The 21,332-nt window shown below is 34.2% G+C and overlaps 1 protein-coding gene across 1 annotated transcript in view; it reads right to left on the bottom strand.

Annotated features, from left to right (window-relative positions):
* Positions 1-21,332, bottom strand: part of LOC125052166 (pleckstrin homology-like domain family B member 2) — an 81,020-nt gene that overhangs the window by 46,525 nt on the left and 13,163 nt on the right. The window contains exon 2 of the mRNA XM_047652791.1: positions 10,549-10,717. Coding sequence (XP_047508747.1) covers positions 10,549-10,646 — 98 coding nt within the window. The 5' untranslated portion in view covers positions 10,647-10,717. The remainder of the gene's footprint in view (positions 1-10,548; positions 10,718-21,332) is intronic.

The following is a 21,332-nucleotide window of genomic DNA, read 5'->3' on the forward strand; positions in this document are numbered from 1 at the left end:
CTTTCAACACAGCCCCATCTGTTAGAATTGTGACTATCAAATAATAAACAAATATTACGGGTAAAATTGAGATGTAAGCTGTCCTATCTTTTAAGTTAGATCAAACCGCACACGTTGTGCAAATTTGATTGAAATCGGTTCAGTAGTTTAGGAGTCCATAGCGGACAAACAACGTGACACGTAATTTATATAAATTAAGATATGTAGTGTATGTATTAGCAAGCTGCACTAGATAACTAAATATAGGATAGGCTTAGATATAAGAACCTACCAACCCTACAGATCCTAAGCCCTACAGATCTACCCTAACACATAAATAGTGAATTTATAAATAAGTGCGGGATGTCTGCACCAAACGACCTTTTTTTTTTTTTTTAACGTCAGGAAATGCTTTTACGCATATCCCTGCTGAATTTTACTCCAGCAGGGATTATGTGGGACTCAGACATAATATTAACACACCTACCCACTAAAACCTGACGGATGCCTTCGGCTCGCCAAAGGGCGGAGGCAGGTAACAGCTGTGCCCTATCCTTACCCCGCCAAACGCGAATGCCACAATATCAACGTGACTCCTCCCACGAACAAATCATCAGCATCTTAACTTAGGGCAGACGTGCGAAAGCACGGCGTCGCTGCCCCAGTCGTCGTTTTCTTACCGGCGGAGCATCAGAATTGTTTTCGCGCTGACGCTCCGCATTCTCTTTCTCAGTCATGACGGCCTCACAAAAAGCCTTGAAGGCATTCCATGGGCCGTCATTGTCAGCTTCCACCATTCTGCACCAAACGACCTAACGTAACAGACAGAGCCCTACGGGTAGGATCAAAGGTTCAAGGTGGTGGGATTATGTCAAGGCAGGCTTACCACAATAGTTAAGGGCTTGAAGGAGTCTTCGCCACGAGGAAGCGAGAAATGAATAAGACAGCAATATTCAAATCTCATTAATTGTTAGTAATCTAACAATTTACCGTATTGCCCACAAACAAACATATAAACCATGTGCTTAAAAATCTAAAAATAACCATCTTTCTATACGATATAATGAGCGGACATTAATTTTAATTTATAGGCTTGCAACGAACAAAAATAACAATGAATAAATCCATTCTCAGTCAAAATAATTAAGTTATTTTTATTTAACTAGAAAGAGGTCGTGTGTGTTTATTTTTGTATAAGCGCTATTTAGAAGAACATCGTGAGAAAACCATGTCTTAAGACAGACTTTTTTCACCTAACTCGGTGGTAAGACAGAGGTTATTAAAATACTTGTCTATAGAAAAAATATCAATGAATCACAGAAATATATCTGCCCTATGTTTCTTATATATATCATATGATATATACAATAAAAAAAGTACCAAGGTAGGTGAATAGTACATACAGAGGTGACTCTTAGTAACCCGGCACTTCCAAGAAAATCAGTCAAACATAAACAGAAACTAAAATAGCTGACTGTGAATCAGTCGTCGTTCGAAATTAAGACAAGCGCACACGCATACATCTCTCAGCTTCTAACAAAGACTAATACACTAATTTTATACTGCAGGTTTCACTGTTTTATATGCTAATTATTACATTTCCAATAAATGTAATTTGGGACATGTTTAAATATTAGTTACTTACCTATTCTATTCTTCAGCGTGCTTTAATGCGTGGATATATCCAAAACTACTAAACCGATTTTAATACAACTTAGACTGTTAAGTAACTTACTAACCTGATCTAGGATTATTTTGACATTAATTTTAATTTCAGAGATATTTGTGGACAAACATGTTCTTACATAAATGAACACATTGTTAAAATTTTATTTAATTCCGTAAAAGTAATAACTTTTTAAAGTCGGCTAAATATTGGCCATGAGAAAAAAGTAATAGTTTGTTTGTTATTTGACAGTAACACTTTTATCTTCCAACACATATTCTACCCATATATATCGTAATTAAGAATTATCATAACTGACTAACTATTATATAATAGTCTAGACAATATTGCCATATATTGTAAACAATTTCTCTCTATTACATTTCAAAACGAAACTAGTAAAATGGGGGCCTCATAGCCTAGCTGCCATTTGCCATTCCCGGTTCGAGGGCAAGTTTTTTTTAATTTAAATTTGTTCTCGGCCTTTGGGAGGGTTGTGCGGTACCGGGCGAGTGCCTAAACCGTACATGGAGGACATGGTCGAATTTCTAAAGACAAGCACGAATTATAAAAAATCCTATACTTGACGCTGGCTAATTCACAAATCGTGCAAGAGACATAAAAAAAAAAACAAGTAAATTTCTTTAAACCGCATAGTAAATTTACAGTTGAAGTTACCTTGCGTCGGGGCGTTGGCTTCGAATAATTATTGTTAGATATATAATGTAACCGTTATAATTCATGTTAAAAATCCACTTAACAATATATTTGTACATTTTCGTACATTACTTATTTTGATTCCACCCTCCGATTCCACATCTAAGGAATCTAGTCTACGGTCATCGCCCTACAGTTGCATCATTTTTACTTAATTGCCCATCATTCGTTCGTCCGTTTGATGTTCTGTTTATTTGCCCTCGTTCTTGGTAATAATAATAAAAATTTGGATTACATTCAACGGAAATACTATAGTACCAGGGCGACAAAATCTTTGAAGAAGTCGTTACCCATAGCACATTTTGCTTGTGGTCTGTTTATTTGTCCTGGTTCTTGGTAATAATAATAAAAAAAGTGCGTGCGTACAAAGTACTCATGTCAGAAGTGAAACTTCTTTGTAAATTAATAATTATTACTAAGGTAAAAGCCCCAATAGATGATCATGTACCAGAATATGATCACTCCATGTATTTGTATATCTATATTCACACTGTATACGTTCCAATGATAATATAAATAAATAAAAAATCTGCGTTTACTGCACAAGACGTCATGCAACAGAATTGCCATCTAAAGTTCTAATATGTAACTACTAAACGAATACATCGACCAATAGCGTGTATTTTTTCTCAATCTCTCTTACTCTCTATCTCAATATTTCGCACTATAGCTCTCTACTACCTCAAGCTCCATGGCACTGTGCGTGTTGCGACGTTCGCTCTATCTCACTCTCTCTCTCGATCTTTCTCACTTGCTTGCTCCTTGCTTGCTATGAAATTTCACTTCAATAATTTACTTTAATAAAATACCAGGGCGACAAAATCGTTAAAGAAGTCGTAACCCACAGTATACTTGTGGTCAGCGCTACCATTGAGTTAGTTATTCGTAATAAATAGGTAATGTTGTAACAACAATAGCAGTGGCCCTGTCGAGCGACTTGTTTCGCTCATTCAATGTGTTATAATATAAAGACTTTGGCTAAAACAATATTTATTGCATAAATAAGCATAGATACAGTTTGGGCAATAACACCAAAGCGGCCCCAAAAACTTCTAAGATACGGGTGTGTTGAATACGCCCGAGTGGGTTTAATGGGCATAGAACGGACAGCTCTGAGTAGCTAACAGTAGCATGCGCAAACGATTCCACCTCCGATATAAAAAAGAATAAAAATATCACAACAACACGAAAATATTAATAACCTTCAATTTAAAATAGAATTTAATCTGTATTGCAACATAGACTATAAATAAATAGTGCACATAAGGTTTCTTAAAAGACCTTCGAATACATGTTATTAAATTATGTATTGACGTGTTTACTTTTTGTGAGACAAATATTACTCGAACATGATCTTTGAATTACGTTACTACGACTTAATTGCTTACAATAAAAACCGTTGACGTTATATAGGTACGTTTACATAGTAATCTTGAATAAATAATTAAACTCAAACTAATATAGAAGGAAAACAGTTGAAGTAACTTGATCGAAGGAGACGCGAAACCGACGAGGTCGGCCAGCGCTTGTGTGTTATGGTGGAACAGAAGCCTTTTTTTTAATTTTAACTGTAAATATAGGCTTGTTATTGAAAAAAAAATACGTAGATATGGTACCTACCTCCTGCAGCTGAATTCTAGCGATTGACGGAAGGTAGCACAGGACGGGGAGATCTGGAAGATTCTCGTTTCGGAGGCCAAAACACTTTTTGGGTCGTTGAACCAGCGAAGAAGTGAGTGGAAGGTAAGATGCTTACGTAGGTAGAAGATATCCCACAATATCGTTGATATTAAAAATTTCCCCATATTAATTCCCAAGGTAATCAACAGAATCTTCCAAATTCCGTATAGTAAAAACCAACCTTCTAGGTTGGATTTCTCCTAGTAGGAGTTCAGGCACCTCTCATTCGAATCCTTCGCGAATACAACAATGAACGCTACTTATTCAGAGCTTGATATATTCAGTAGTTGGCTGATCTATTTGAAATAAAAGCGTTGCTAAGCGCCTAAGTAGTAAATAATTACTAAGTAAATACAAAAATTTGTAATCAATTTCTTCCTCTATTTTGGAATTGTTCTATTATATTTTGTAAATTTTATGTTCACCGTCAAACTTTACAATAGTTTGTAATACTGTAGAAAATGTATTAATGTGCTGATTAATCAATAAAAAGGTAGATTCATTTAAATATTCAAAACAAATACAGTTACTAGATAACACATGACATGTGTTACAGTGGTAAATTTCAATCAACGAACGCCACGTGTTTAATAAGTAATTACATTTGTGAGTGTGAGTAAACGCATCGTAGTTTTACAAGAACATAAAAAACAAGTCAGCTGATTCGTAATTTCGTAATTAATCGGATTCCTAAATTACCAATAAATTAGATCATACACTATTTGATCAGTCAAAGAGAACTCCGTCCAATGCATGTTTCTGACATTCCTAACAAAATTCTGACATCATAAAGCAATTTATAATTACTAACTTATTTTACTACTAGCTGACCCGGCGCACTTTGTTCCACCTTAGAGTCTAATAATATCGTGTTAACTTTAGTTAGACTTAGGATTTCATTAAGGTTAACATTAATACAAATTCTTTTTGCAAATATAGAAATGTTTTATTGCGTGCCATTGCGAAAGAAGAATGGCAGTTTTACACATTAGGCCTCTTCTCTCGAGCGCCAATATTGCATTACTGCATGTCAAAGCACTTTCTGATATACAACATTTTTTGATGAGGTAACTTCGATCAAGATCAAACCATGCATCTCCTCATTCACCTCAAGATCGGAATTTCTTGAACTGACACGAATTCGACGTAAAAATGATGCGTAGTTTTGACAACGGATGGCACCACATGCTGTTTGCATTCGTAAAATTAATTTACTCATTTATTGTTATTTGATAACTTATCCGATATTTTAGTACTTATTCTGCTATTCGGAGTTGAGAAGAATCCACTAAAAAAGATATAACTAACATCGGTCCAGCCGTTCTCGAGTTATAAGTGTCGTAACAAACACGACTTTCTTTTATATATATAGATTAAAGATTAATTGTTTTTAACAAACTAGCTATAATTTGAATATCTAACATCCTACCATGTAACATTGTAACTATGGAAATGATACAAGTATATAAGCTATGTGAATAAAGATCTTATTGCTCCATCATCATACAATTACTGATGATTACAGAAAAAACTCATCTACTTGGCCTCCGGCATTGCGTGACATCGTTCTTTTTCATCTTCAAGAACATTATAATTTCCTATACCATCAAATGTTCTTAAGAACTTTGCAATGAGACCCCCAATTTGTGTAAGCGATTATTTCCTGCATCTTAAAATCTACAAGTAAGTTACCAGTGGCGCTACAACCATATTAAGTCTGGGCCTGAACTCTTGTAATAAATAATAATATGCAAATTCAGAATAATATGGAAAAGTATTTTTTTAATACACTCGCGAGCTTTCAGCCCGAATTTTTGCCATCGATTGCTTCATTATGTAGATAAAAAATCAAGTGGCGCTACAAACTTTAAGTCTGGGCCTCAGATTTTTGAATCTGTTTCATGATGATTTTTCAATCTAATAGGCAAGTAGGTGATCAGCCTTCTGTGCCTGACACACGCCGTCGACTTTTTGAGTCTAAGGCAAGCCGGTTTCCACCAATGTTGTCCTTCACCGGTCGAGTGAATGTTAAAAGCGCACATAGAAAGAAATTCCATTGGTGCACAGCCGGGGACCGAACCTACGACCTCAGGAATAAGAGTCACACACTGAAGCCACTAGGCCAACACTGTTCATTTGTTGCTACAATATGTAGATAAAAAAGCAAGTGGCTCTACATCCTTTTAGGTCTGAGCCTCAGATTTCTGTATCTGTTTCATGATCATTAGCCAATCTACAAGTAGGTCATCAGCCTCCTGTGCCTGACACATGCCGTTTTTTGGGTCTAAGCCTTAGACCCTTAGACTCTAAGGTATGGCATGTTAAATACAAATAGATAGAAAGTCCATTGGTGCACAGCCGGGAATCGCACCTACGACCTCAGGGATGAGAGTCGAACGCTGCAGCCTCTAGGGCCTAGGCCAACACTGCTCAAATATCTACAATTTAGAAATGAGTAAAGTGCAGGTATTTTGCACTTAAACTTTAATTTTCTTGAACACCGGTACAAACAACAAACGTCCATGAACACAGCGGATTAGGCAGTGTTGCCAACTAACATAATCACAATAACCAAAAACTATTCAGAACTTAGAACAAGTATTACATTGTTTCTAACATACAAGTCCCATAACGTTTATAAGAATAATTATTTAATCAAGAAACCTTTTTTTTATACTTGGGAAAATGCATTGCGCATAACCTACCGCGCGACTGCTTAGTGTGGAAGGGTTATGTGGGACTCGCGATTGTGCATACCTACTAAAACCCCAAGGCGCCACCAACAATCGCCTTAGGCGGGATGCGGTAACAGCAGAGGCTGATCTGCTTCCCGACATGCGATGCGGCGGTTGCCCCGCCCATTGTTGGTTTGTGAAGAAATTTGACACAGCAAGTATCCCTCACAACATAGTTATAGCATAATCAAGAAATCTACAGTAACCTACTGTCATTGACATAGAACATTCAGTGACGCTAAAATCCATAATTGGATTTGCACCTTTTACATTAATCTCTCTTTATAGACAAGCAGTCCTGTGCCTGATATACGTATACATCTATTTTGAAGTCCAAGTCATCCCGAACTAGTATTTCGGATTTCAGTCGGAAGTTTACCTTATAGTACGGGAGGTAGCAACGTTTTCGAGAAAGAATTTCAGGTCAGCTGATTTTGTGATATGTCTTCCTTCTTGCACTTCCGGTTAGAGTCTGGGCAATCTGGCTGGCGGTAGCGGTTGCGTTCATTAGTGCGCATCCTATCTGTCCAGGTAATAATCCTGGATTTTAAAAGCATTTTAAGAAGCGTAATTTTTAATTTTTCGTTTTTAAATACGTCTACCTGACATACTTTTTTTATTGCCAGACATTTTTCACGTTGCTAACTATGTGCCAGACGCGATTTTAAGTTTTATTTTTATAAAAATTTCAAAGCATTTTAGAATGTCTGTAATTTTAATATTATGTTATTTAAATATAAGGAAAACTGAAAATGAATTTGCCAGACATTAATTCGGTTGTTAAGTCTTGAATTAAAATGATAAAGTATTGCAGTATAATGAAGCATTGCATTTTAAGAAGCGTAATTTTTGATTTTTCCTCTTTAAATACGTCTACCTGACATACTTTTTTTATTGCCAGACATTTTTCACGTTGCTAACTATGTGCCAGACGCGATTTTAAGTTTTATTTTTATGAAAATTTCAAAGCATTTTAGAATGTCTGTAATTTTAATATTATGTTATTTAAATATAAGGAAAACTGAAAATGAATTTGCCAGACATTAATTCGGTTGTTAAGTCTTGAATTAAAATGATAAAGTTTTGCAGTATGATGAAGCATTGCATTTTAAGAAGCGTAATTTTTGATTTTTCCTTTTTAAATACGTCTACCTGACATACTTTTTTTATTGCCAGACATTTTTCACGTTGCTAACTATGTGCCAGACGCGATTTTAAGTTTTATTTTTATAAAAAATTCAAAGCATTTTAGAATGTCTGTAATTTTAATATTATGTTATTTAAATATAAGAAAAACTGAAAATGAATTTGCCAGACATTAATTCGATTGTTAAGTCTTGAATTAAAATGATAAAGTATTGCAGTATGATGAAGCATTGCATTTTAAGAAGCGTAATTTTTGATTTTTCCTTTTTAAATACGTCTACCTGACATACTTTTTTTATTGCCAGACATTTTTCACGTTGCATTAATTATTCATAACTTACATTTAGTAATTAGGACAATTTAAATAAAGTGTTGATTATTAATTTTAATCTAATTTTATATTCCTTTTTATGCTCGTACTACAAGCATTATACTGCAATACTTTATCATTTTAATTCAAGACTTAACAATCGAATTGATGTCTGGCAAATTCATTTTCAGTTTTTCTTATATTTAAATAACATAATATTAAAATTACAGACATTCTAAAATGCTTTGAAATTTTTATAAAAATAAAACTTAAAATCGCGTCTGGCACATAGTTAGCAACGTGAAAAATGTCTGGCAATAAAAAAAGTATGTCAGGTAGACGTATTTAAAAAGGAAAAATCAAAAATTACGCTTCTTAAAATGCAATGCTTCATCATACTGCAATACTTTATCATTTTAATTCAAGGACTTAACAACCGAATTAATGTCTGGCAAATTCATTTTCAGTTTTCCTTATATTTAAATAACATAATATTAAAATTACAGACATTCTAAAATGCTTTGAAATTTTCATAAAAATAAAACTTAAAATCGCGTCTGGCACATAGTTAGCAACGTGAAAAATGTCTGGCAATAAAAAAAGTATGTCAGGTAGACGTATTTAAAAAGGAAAAATCAAAAATTACGCTTCTTAAAATGCAATGCTTCATCATACTGCAAAACTTTATCATTTTAATTCAAGACTTAACAACCGAATTAATGTCTGGCAAATTCATTTTCAGTTTTTCTTATATTTAAATAACATAATATTAAAATTACAGACATTCTAAAATGCTTTGAAATTTTTATAAAAATAAAACTTAAAATCGCGTCTGGCACATAGTTAGCAACGTGAAAAATGTCTGGCAATAAAAAAAGTATGTCAGGTAGACGTATTTAAAAACGAAAAATTAAAAATTACGCTTCTTAAAATGCTTTTAAAATCCAGGATTTTTACCTGGACAGATAGGATGCGCACTAATGAACGCAACCACTACCGCCAGCCAGATTGCCCAGACTCTAACCGGAAGTGCAAGAAGGAAGACATATCACAAAATCAGCTGACCTAAAATTCTTTTTTTTCAAACGTTGCTACCTCCCGTACTATTATGGCGCGTCTAAACGGGCCATGTTTTGCTGCAATTGATGGCTGCACTGTTGGCCACTAATTGCCCGGCCTTCACAAAAATATTTAAATGCAGCTGATGGCCGAACAATCTATGGCTGGGCAATGTGTTGCAATATGTCTGCAATAGTATGGCCCATGATGCAGACTCCTAAACGGGCCACACAAACCGGCAACAATGGCTGACGAGCTGACGAGATTGTGGATTCGACCTTACTTAAATAGGCGTGAAACTGTAGACAATTTGAGTCTAGAAATAAGTCTTGATAATAAATTATTCAAGAACTAGAATGTCAAAAGCAGTCATTTTTACGTAGTAATCTAACGTCAAATACAGCTGATCGCAAAACACAGAATAAAGCACAAAACACTTCACTCAAAGCAAACGTCATGTCGCGTAGAAAAGGATACACTATGCCATAACAAAGAGAGTGACTGAAACAACAAGAGAACTGGCTGTGCAATATTGCAGTTGAATTCGATAGCCTAGCGATCGTCCGGCCACCCATCGGGGCAACATCGGCCATATGTGGCTATACAAAACATGTTTGGCTATATGGCCGGGACATTACTGCAATATTGCATAGTGTGGCTGCTATTGTTTTCAATGTTGCCGGCCACAGTGTTGCAGCCATCAATTGCAGCAAAACATGGCCCGTTTAGACGCGCCATTAGGAATACCCAACATTAACGTTTATGCTAACTTTGTAAAACTTAAAAGAAACTTGGCCCCAGTTTTACTCCTTTAGTAAATTTAATACAAGTCCATACAGCTACAAAGATAATATCTCGACAAATAACGAAACATACAATTTTTCGCTCGGGTGCACATCCACGAATATGATGCTAAAACACGCGAGTCCCGAACTTATTGCAATGGAGAAAAGCACAAAATTGCAAAAATCTTTTTTATTCCATTATCTCATTTGAATCAAGTGTATTGTACTGAACCACTCTGCGTACGACCTTAATGTTCAATTAAATTAATACTTTCTTTTTTGCACTTACGCTAATTATTATGTGTGAAAAATGTTTTTATATTACTATGTTAAAAATATTTTTTAATTAGATATATGATGTATTTCTTAACTGAAATGCATTTAAACAAAGATTTTTGCCATAACTTAATTTAACAACGAACATTAAAGAAGCTATTAAATTTCAATGTCACTAAGGCAAGGAATACTGACCTCAAAGCGCTTCCTTGCTCCCGTACATCGACTCCATTTATCGGGTCATCCGACCGAGTCTGCAACCCGGACATTATTGACCAATCAACGCTCTGCATGCAGACTTCCTCCAATCACAGCCCGGCTACGTTACGACGTCATAACCAACGCTCACCGCACATTGGATCATCTGGAAGTTATAAATTCAAATTCAGAACACGTGCCTATTAAATGGCGACGGAAGTTGCCATCGTGATTTTAAATGACCGTTACGTAACTGTTAATTTAGGAAGTGGATTATGCTTTGATGTTTGCACATCAAGTTTTGTTAAAATCAACGGCTAAATGCAAATAGTTAATTAATATTCTTTATTGTAGGATTGCATTCGCTATATAGGTAGCACAATTGCTGTTGCGCCGTGGCATTAGTAATGACATATTGACCAATTCTCAAAAAGGTAATACGACTAATCAAAACAAGTAATGTGAGACTATTATTTGATTTATAAGGCTGATGTCTATGGAGCCGGTTTAGCAAATTAAGAGTACTTAGAATTCCAGTAAACCTGACGTCAAACATCTCATTGGAAAACATTACTTTTTTTAATCAATAATAATCTTTGTAGAAACATAAGCTTGTTGGACTAGTTTATGAGTTTATAAAAGTTCCAATATTGTCAAGTCAAATCTATCCCTGAACTCTGTAACTTTGAAGAAACTTAGGAGGATACAAAAGTTCCTGTTCCTAGTAAGTCAGAAGCGAAAAGGGGGAGAGCCCCTTTCCTTAAAAGGGGCTGAAACAAATAAGATTCAACATCGGACCTCAACGTCCGTCGTTCCACAACTGATCGTTATTTAAGTAGTTTTTGCACCACCACTATGTAGAACCCTGAAGTATTTCCGTACCAAGCCGACTTAGGATCCTTCTAGAAAACAGCGTACAAATTCTTAAAAAGCCGGCACAGGAGCCCTCTTGCATTAAGGGTGTCCATGGGCGTATCACTTAACCTCCTGCCCGTTTGCCCTATACTTTAAAAAAAGGGATCTAACCCAAATGGATCGTCAAGTAAATAATTTCGTACCTATCCTTGAGACAATTGGTGTCTATCAGCCAATTGCGCAGTCTAGAAAATAAATATCCATTGACACTAATAAACTACTACTATCAAGCGAACTTATTTGGCGTAGACCGAACGTTTGCCAACATTTGCAGCTTGGTAAAGGAAATGCATAAAGTTCATGCATTTCCTTTACCAAGCTCAAAACAGAGAGAGCTGGAGACAATTGGAGGAGGCCTATACTCAATAAGAGGTCCTTGGAAAAACAATATATATATATATATAGATATATATGTATGTATGTATTTTATGTGTGTGTGTATATTTTGTAACTTTTTGTAAATTTTTCAAGGAATAAATGAGGCTTAATTATTATTATTAAAGGAAATGTATCCTTAAAACTCAATGATCGATGCGAAATTCAGACCGCGCACTTACACATCTTAACACACAGAAATAACATTGTTGGACAGTGCCAATTCTATCTTGAAGAATACTTTGATTATATAATTCTCATTTTTCATTAATAAAAATGTTCACCCAATAGACAATTCGTACATTATCTGTGAACTAAGGGAAACATTCAGAAAGGAAAGTGATTGCAAAAACTGCCGAAAGAGGAAAGGTTTGATGGTTTGTTTGCAATAAAACTAAAATCCTATAATATCCCAGATGAACATAGTCAAAAATATATTGGATTTTACACACGGGACTGATTGTTCGCGCTAAGTTTCGTTTCTCAATCTCACCCTAAGAGCCTAAATATGATATCCATTGGTCAGCAACCTTATCGACCTTCCTAATTAACCATGGCCTAGTAAAGGTTTGAGTTATAGGCAATATTGGCAAGATCATAATTAACACCTTTATTTCTACCATACTTAATGACTTGAAGGTTCAGTTGAAGCAATGTGCTAATAAACGTACCATTGTGAGTATAATTAGTTGAAATCATTATGTGGGCAGCTTTGTAGGTGTGCATTGAGGTTATAAAGGCGTATACATACTGATGAACAACTTATATAACAGGGGAAAACGAGCTGGAGGTTCATCTGATGTTAAGTAATACCGTTGCCCATAGACATAGACGTTCATTATAAGAGAGAGATTGCTAGTGAGTTGCTATATTTTTAAGAATAGGTTAGCTCTTTTATATAGGAAACTTATATATAAGCAATAAACAACTAGCTGCAAGGTTGCGGTTATATGACAACAATCTCGCAACAATAACCATTTCGGTATAAAATCTTTTTTGCAGGTATATTGTAGCCATATATACCTATATATAAAATACACGTAGCCTTAACGACACATTGAATAATTTGCATCGTAGATAATCAATGAAGATAATAGTGAATGAAGTCTGAATATTAATACTTATGATTGGAAATACATATTATTCAACATATTCTTTTTAGGCTTTAGTTCGCCTTCCGTCAAAACAAATACTGTATGTTTTTTTTTTATGGCTCTGGCATGATTTGTGCATTAGCCAGCATCAAGTATAGGATTTTTTATAATTCGTGCTTGTCTTTAGAAATTCGACCGTGTCTTCCATGTACGGTTAAGGCACGCGCCCGGTACCGCACAACCCTCCCAAAGGCCGAGAACAAATTTAAATTAAAACTTGCCCTCGAACCGGGAATCGAACCCGGTACCCCTCACCTAGCTGCTGCCACTTAATAAGACCGCTAGGCTATGAGGCCCCCTCTACTGTATGTTAGTAGACAGAAAAGCGTCTCCAACAACACGGGTAGGGGTCTAAATATCATTGAATTAAAACCTATACTATAACAAAGTCTTGGTGCTTGAACACGGGACCTTCAATTTACAATTGAACTATAAAGGCGGATACTATGTTGTAATACAATATAATTTATTAGCCAAACATTGCATCCCAAAGTAGGACGGCCTTGGTTAAAATTAATCTTCGGCGAGCCAAAATTGGCAGCTATAAATATGAATCCATGTTATAAATACTATGCAACTTTATGCTAATTCAGAATAAAATGGAAATGGATTTTTTATAAGACTGGCAACGCAATCGCGAGCTTTCAGCCCGTTGTTTTTTGCCTTTTCAAACTCAAAATATCTTTATTCATATATGTAAACAAGTACACTTATGAACGTCAAAAATAAATACAATTAATTGTAAATTAACATTTACTACCAGTTCGCAAGTCAAGGGCGTAGAGCGGACAAGAAGAACTAGCAAGAAACTTTCCGCCACTCTTTTTAATCGCTAAGTTTTGAGTCATACAAATTGTTTGAACTGGAGCAAATCATTTCCAAGGATTAGTATCATTTTAGTATTCGGCAAATTTATAAAAAGTTTTATTGATTAATTTACGTTTAACGAGCTTTGAATTTTATTATAATTCTCTAATTTCGCTTGGGAGTTTGTTGTAAAAACAAAAACAAGTTTCATATAAGTAGTGGTTTATCTTTTGGAGCCTGGTTGGTCATACACTCAAATAAGTTATATTTCGCGTATTATACTGGTGAAAATCACCATATGTTTTAAAAATCGTTTATATTTTTTTGCTTCCTTCATAATGTTCATAATGTAGATAAAAAAAGTGGCGTTTTCGGTGTGGGCCGACAGAGACTTCTGTATCTGTTTCATGATCATATTTTATTGTTCTAAAAACCAAGAAGGTCATCAAGGCACATAATCAGCCTTATGTACCTTACATGCGCCATCGCCACTTTATGTCTTACGGTATGAAGTTTCCTTGCCAAGTTGTCATTAGAGATACGTGTGTAACATTGGTTAGCCGGGGTTTGAACTTACGACCTCAGGGATGAGCGTCACACATTGCAGCCGCTGGACTAACACTGATCGATTATAGTAACATAATTATAAAAGAAACAGGCACAATCGTATATAAAAGATTATAGTATACAACATGTTTGTTTCCGTATACCAAATAGGACAACGCGCTGTTAAAGTTTTCCATACAAAAAGCAGCTTATATGTAAGTAATACGTACCTATATACTTATGTATATAATTGTTTGAATATTGTTAAGTGAGTAGCTATAGGAATACTGATGAGCAAATAAATAAATAATATCGGGCACTTCTGGTGAAGTGGACAGCAAAAACCGTTCAATAATTTCGTCATATTTGGAATAATTGCCTATTAGGTATGAATGTAGACACGCATTTGTCAAGTTATTGTCTTCTAAAGAATGGTCGTTATTGAAATATATTCTTTGGAAATAGTTTTGCAAAGAATACAAACATCTTTAAATATTCAATATGGCGACTTAAGTGTAATATTTGCTGTTCTTTTTAAATACAAAATAATACTGTTTTTTTTTAATAAACAAAACCAGAAATAAACTTTGAAATCCACGTTCGAATGTTCAATAAATGTATGTCTACATACCTACTAGAAGTACAATTAAGCCGAATATGAACAAATTACAGTACTTTTTTCGTTGTCCATTTCGTGAAATGGCCAATCAATCAAATTTGCACACCGTGTGTAGTTTGATCCAACTTAAAAGATAGGATAGCTTACATCTCAATTTATACCCGCAATATTATTTTATTGCAAAATATTTGTTTATTATTTGATAGTCACAATTCTAACAGATGGCGCTGTGTTGAAAGTACCAACGCTTCACATAAGCTACAATTTAATGGCATTACCACCATAAAGCATGGTGGTCCCCATGACTGGTGTTCTCGTAACGTTTCCCTTGAATAGGTTACTACTATGTAATATAACAAAAACCTTAGCCACAGCAACGCTTGGCCGGTCTGCTAGTTTAATAATAAATTTTACGTATTGTTCGTGCATTATCTGCATAATGATTTAATATAGCTAAAAAGCATATTTCGTGTGGAAATGTAAGCATAGGCGTTGCCCTCAAGTGAAATCGCAAATGGAAGTACTTACATAAACTATACATTTCACAATGCATAACTGTGTGCAGTTAACTCCAGGTACACATTTAAATGAACTTTTTATCACTTTATTTACACATTAAATCACGGCTTTATTACCTACTTCATTTAAAAGGAATGTTAAGCAAGTGACAGTTAAATGTTACAAATTAAAATGTTAGTATACAAAAAATCCGCGTGAAAATTCAAGAGATTTTCTATATATAAAACCCCTTTAACAATAGTATCTATATCTTTATATATATAATTCTTCTGTGAGTGTGTATGTCACTGAACTTCTCTTAAACGACTGGACCGATTTTGATGAAATTTTTTGTGTGTGTTCAAGGGGATCTGGGAATGCTTTAGATTCACAAATCAGCCCGCCAGATGGCGCTGCAGTCGGTACTTTCATACTTTGCTTTACTTATTGCTTGAAATATCATGCAGGACAACGTCTGTCGGGTCCACTAGTATGTATATAAAAATGAAACCCGTTTTCCGTTGTCATGACATGAAATCGGCTTGACCGATTTGTCTGATTCTTTTTTTATAATATTCCTTGAAGTACGAGGATGGTTGTGGAGAGAAAAATTAAAAAAAATTGAGTGAAAAAGTCTAAAAACAACACTTTTCTATATTCCCATACAAAATATTCGTAATAATATTTAAAGGCAATTTGAACTTTAATACCATATCATAAAGTTCAAGTGTTAGTGGAGGGGTTCCGGGAAGGTAAATTATTATTTTTTGACATAATGTATTTGTTGTATTATCAACTTTCTTTTTTTTATCTTACTAGCTAGACCGGTGTCCCGAATAGTAGAATAAGTATTAAAAAAAATAAAGAATCGACTGTTAGGCTGTACGATGTTCGCCAGGCCAGCTAGTAAACAATGAATACATAAAAGATGCTTTTCGACCTTTTAACCCGTATTTCTACTTCGATATTTACAATACATTGTATGGGTAACGCACAACCATTTTCTAATTAGCAATTCAGATTCGTTTGAGCGAATTGCCCTCGTGTCTGTCACCTTTGTAGGAATTTCTCTAATTCATAACCGATAGCGATTTAAATTGTATGAGAACACAGTACTTATATCATAACGATGGGCGGTGATATAACATTATACTATAATTTAATATTCTTTAGCTAGTTATATAAATGAGCAGTGTTAGCCTAGTGGCTTCAGCGTGCGACTCTCATACCTGAGGTCGTAGGTTCGGTCCCTGGCTGTGCACTAATGGACTTTCTTTCTATGTGCGCATTTAACATTCGCTCGAACGGTGAAGGAAAAAAAATCGTGAGAAAACCGGCATGCCTATTAGATTAACAAATGATCATGAAACAGATACATACAACTGAGTCCAGAACCTAAAAAGGTTGTAGCGCCACTGATTCATTCTTAATAATAGCTATACAATTTATATAAATACAAATTTAATCACAAACCGAACAGTTATTATGAATGTTTTTTTAAAATTTGATTGACATACATACGTATTAAAAAACGACGCATTGTTTATTATTAATGAGTTAATTATAATTGTTAGGGCCACTTATAAAAATTATATACAACATTAATAGTCTGTAGTTTCTAGTGATTAAACAGAGAAGAGTATTCTCTTAAGAAAACAAAATTTATTAATTTCGTATTACGGTACTAAATAATACAATGAAACAAGTAGTAGCTCCAACGAATAGTCTTAATACTAGCAATCGATTCCTGCTTAGTACCAATTTTTCCTTTTTTACCACAATATAATACTCATTACACTTCAAATTAGATTAAATAATTACGGTCAGCCATATCGCTTTCCGGCGATTTCTTACAGGCCACTTTTTAAGGAAAAATTAAACTAAATAAGGTGAACGCAATAACTGCAAAACCACATGAAGAAAGTGACAAAACAAATACATATAAGCAATGTAAGGACACATTAATGATAATTTCAAAATTTTATTAGAAATACGATGTCACAGGTAATGCTTATACAGTAGATATAAAGAAAGACAGAGAAGGAGCTAAGCGGGTAGAGAGAGAAAGCGAATTCCATAGCCTTACTGCAGAGACCCTATAGGATTCCGCAATAAAGGAAGAGCTACGTGAAGGAATTTCCATGGTAAAACATTTATTTTACAATTCGTACATATAGTTAATGCAACGAGCAGCTATTGTAGCTCGCTACCTTCTGCTACTTTGACCACGTTTTCGTGCTATGAATTTAAATGTATTCACGTCATTTGAACACGATATTGCTTACCAAAAGGCAAAAGGCTTTTCCTTATTTTCTTAAATATAGAAAAACCTCGAATAACAGGATAATGATCGCACTACACCGACCTACTAATGAAAAATTTTAGCGGAAAAACAGATACTAAATAACAAATCGTTTAAACGTAAAATTATAGTATTTTTTTAATTCTATAGAACATGGGGTAAATGGGCATGTGGCCGATAATTTTCGGAGATTCAGAAGTCTGAATTGATTAGTTATTAAAGAACACCACATCATATAATGCACTTTCTACTGCATATGTTACAAGCTATTTATGTAAAGTAATGAAATTGCATTTATCATATTCTGACCTATGGATACAGATATAGATCTTTTAATTATACACTCTTTTATATATGTAATAAAGTTTTTCTTTCTTTTATTTTTTATGTATTTATTTACACTTCGTTACCTTATAAAAAAAATACATAAAAAGCAGGTTACATATAAGTTATTAGGCAACGGGCGGCCGTATCGCTAACAAACGATTTCTTCCAGGCAACCCTAGTATGGAACAATAAGTGCATAAATAATTAACAAAAAAAAGAACATAAAATAACTTGTAACACTAACTATAACTAAAGTAAAGTAAAATCTAAAACAAATAAAACAATTAAAAAAAAAAAAAATATAAACAAAATTACTAAATCTAATCCAATGGTTAATAAGTCACAATTACGAGGCAAAAGATAAATGATCAAAAAGAAGAATTTTAAATCCATTAAAAGACCGAGCTCGTCTGATATCAAGAGATAAAGAGTTCCAAAGCAGGATTCCTTGCACAGTAAAGGAGTGATAGAATTCAGTTTTTAAGGGTTTCAAGAATTAGAATTTTCTTTCTTCTTCTTTTCTATACGTACAAGAAACCTTTCATTAAAAAAATGCATTTTACAGTAGGAAAATAAATTTCCAAGTCATTTCCCTCATTGTTTTCGTCATCTACTGTACTAAGACGGTACCTTCCTCATATTTCCATTTCCAAATATATAAAAAAGCCTGTTTAATCTTTATGTGAACAAAAAGCCTTATCTCATTAACACGACAACTGTAGGACGTGTGGCCTTAGATCGTGGGTCTTTTGTAGGTCATATTACGAAATTTATTCCGTCGTGTTTGAATTAGGCTTAATCTTGTACAGGGCAATTGCCTTATTAATGTCACCGTAAAATTGTAATAACCGTTAGATTGTAATCTATCTCGCGAGATTGTAAACTGTCGAAAGATTGTCAACTCAACATACTGCTTGCAATTTAACGTATTATTATTCGGTAGTTATATGAAATTGTTGGGAAGTAAAATTAATCTGTAATTGACCAAAGAAGTTTGAATGATAACTAAGTTAGTGTAGTACAATCGACCGAATACCGATAACCGATAGATTACAATCTAACGGTTTTTACAATTTTACGTTAACATTAACACCGTTGTGTCGAACAGCTTTGATTGGCAGATACAAACATATTTGTTCTTATATTCGGTTGAGTGGACTTTTAGCTCTTCATTGAGTAGTTCTTTGTACAGATTATTGCCAGTTCTTCTCTCCCGTAATATGCCCTTGATTTGAGAACTCGCAGTAAATGTAAAATTAGAAGCAATTAATGTATATTTGTTTTTTGACGTTCATACGTGTACATTATGTTACCTATATGAATAAATGACTTTTGACTTTGACTTTACGTAAGTATTGCGCCCGTACTCTGTAATTCCAATAGCGTAGTAGACGTGCACCTAGTAGTTCCCTCAATGTAAGTAGCTGATTTTGCAACCTTGGGATGGCGGGGTACAAAAACTTATTATTGAGATAGCGATCGCGGGGTATCGCTATTGGAGGTTGGAATGGGGGTGGAACAGAACATTGCTCGATTGTTTTTTTATAGAACAGAGGGCAAACGGCTCATGTGATGTTAAGTTATACCGCCGCCCATATGGTAAGAATAAAATCCTCTATTATCTAAAGCACTCTGATGGCCCAGGAATCGTACTCTTTTGTTACCGTAATTTTACCGACGATTTAGGTAATCGCCACGCTTATAGAACTAAGAAAGTCTGAGTGAGCAAAATGTACAGCCTTGGCTCGTACAGTAATTGTTTTAACTTTTGTGTATATGTTAACGTAAAATTGTAAAAACCGTTAGATTGTAATCTATCTCGCGAGATTATAAACTGTCGAAAGATTGTGAACCTCAGCGTACTGCTTACAATTTAACGTATTATTATTCGTTAGATTGTAATCTATCGAAGTGAAACCGTCAAATTGTGAAACGGCCATTTTTTATTTTTGAATAATTTAAAAAATTTCGGAACCCTACACTAATTGAAACATGAAGTTAATGTAATGTCTGTACATTTGACAAGTAATGGTTAAATTAGGTTTGACTTTAAAATTAACAAATGTGGAAATAATCGATTCGATTAATTTATAGAGATTGTCACATCACTTATAACCAATAAAAAACGAGAATGTCACATCTCTTATAACCAATAGAAAAGTAGAAAATGGCCGTTTCACAATTTGACGGTTTCACTTCGATAGATTACAATCTACCGAATAATAATACGTTAAATTGTAAGCAGTACGCTGAGGTTCACAATCTTTCGACAGTTTATAATCTCGCGAGATAGATTACAATCTAACGGTTTTTACAATTTTACGTTAACATATATACTGTTTATTGCTGTGTTAACATCGTGCCTATTATTTATTTTAATTTTAGTTGTGTTACTTTATTTAAAAAACTTTATGAAAAAATTCAAGGACACTTCGATAATTATAACTTGTTGATAAAACAATTTTTTACCGGATTGAAGTTATGTATTTACAATTATTTTCATAATTTTAAATTTAACCGACGTTTCATTTAAAAGACAATACTAATTATAACTTGTATATTTTTTACATTTCTTGTATTTGTCATGCTTCCTTATTGATAAATAAAACAAATGAAGATCTAGCTCACGTACAATAATACATTTTGTTACTAAATATAGTGATAATAATGTTCTGAGAAAGCAAATTACAATACAGTCAATTATCGCGCCGCGAATGCGTACAATGTCGTTAGCATGATGTCATGAATGACGTCTGTTGTATGCATGTTGATTTGGTATTAAAACGAAACATCTGAATAGTTTAAGCCGCGTAGGTGCTAATGCGGAAAAATAAACTACTTTCAACAGAGTGTGCTTGTGTGTGCTCACCATGAACGCCATGATTTTTTTTAATTCTAGTCTTCATTACAATTTACAAGAATTCTTAAATGTTAAAATTGTATTTTTTGATTATATTGACCCATTAGTCACCTACTAAGATGGAAAGTAAAAAAAAAAGAAAAGTATTAATTTTTAAATCATTCAATATAGGTAACTAAACAAGTTATAAATGGTTAACACAAGAACTCACTGACTCGGGCGCAGCTGCGCTAATTCAGAATTTGTCGACGATTTTCGTTGTCTTCAGTAAATTTATTTTTTATATGTTTACTTAAACAGCGTATTAGATATGTTTGATGTCACTTACCTAAAAACTATATAATTGGGTTTTATCAAAAGTTTAAAAACGAAAGTAAA

The sequence above is a fragment of the Pieris napi genome, chromosome 9 (assembly GCF_905475465.1).
Source record: "Pieris napi chromosome 9, ilPieNapi1.2, whole genome shotgun sequence".
Lineage (NCBI taxonomy): Eukaryota > Metazoa > Arthropoda > Insecta > Lepidoptera > Pieridae > Pieris > Pieris napi.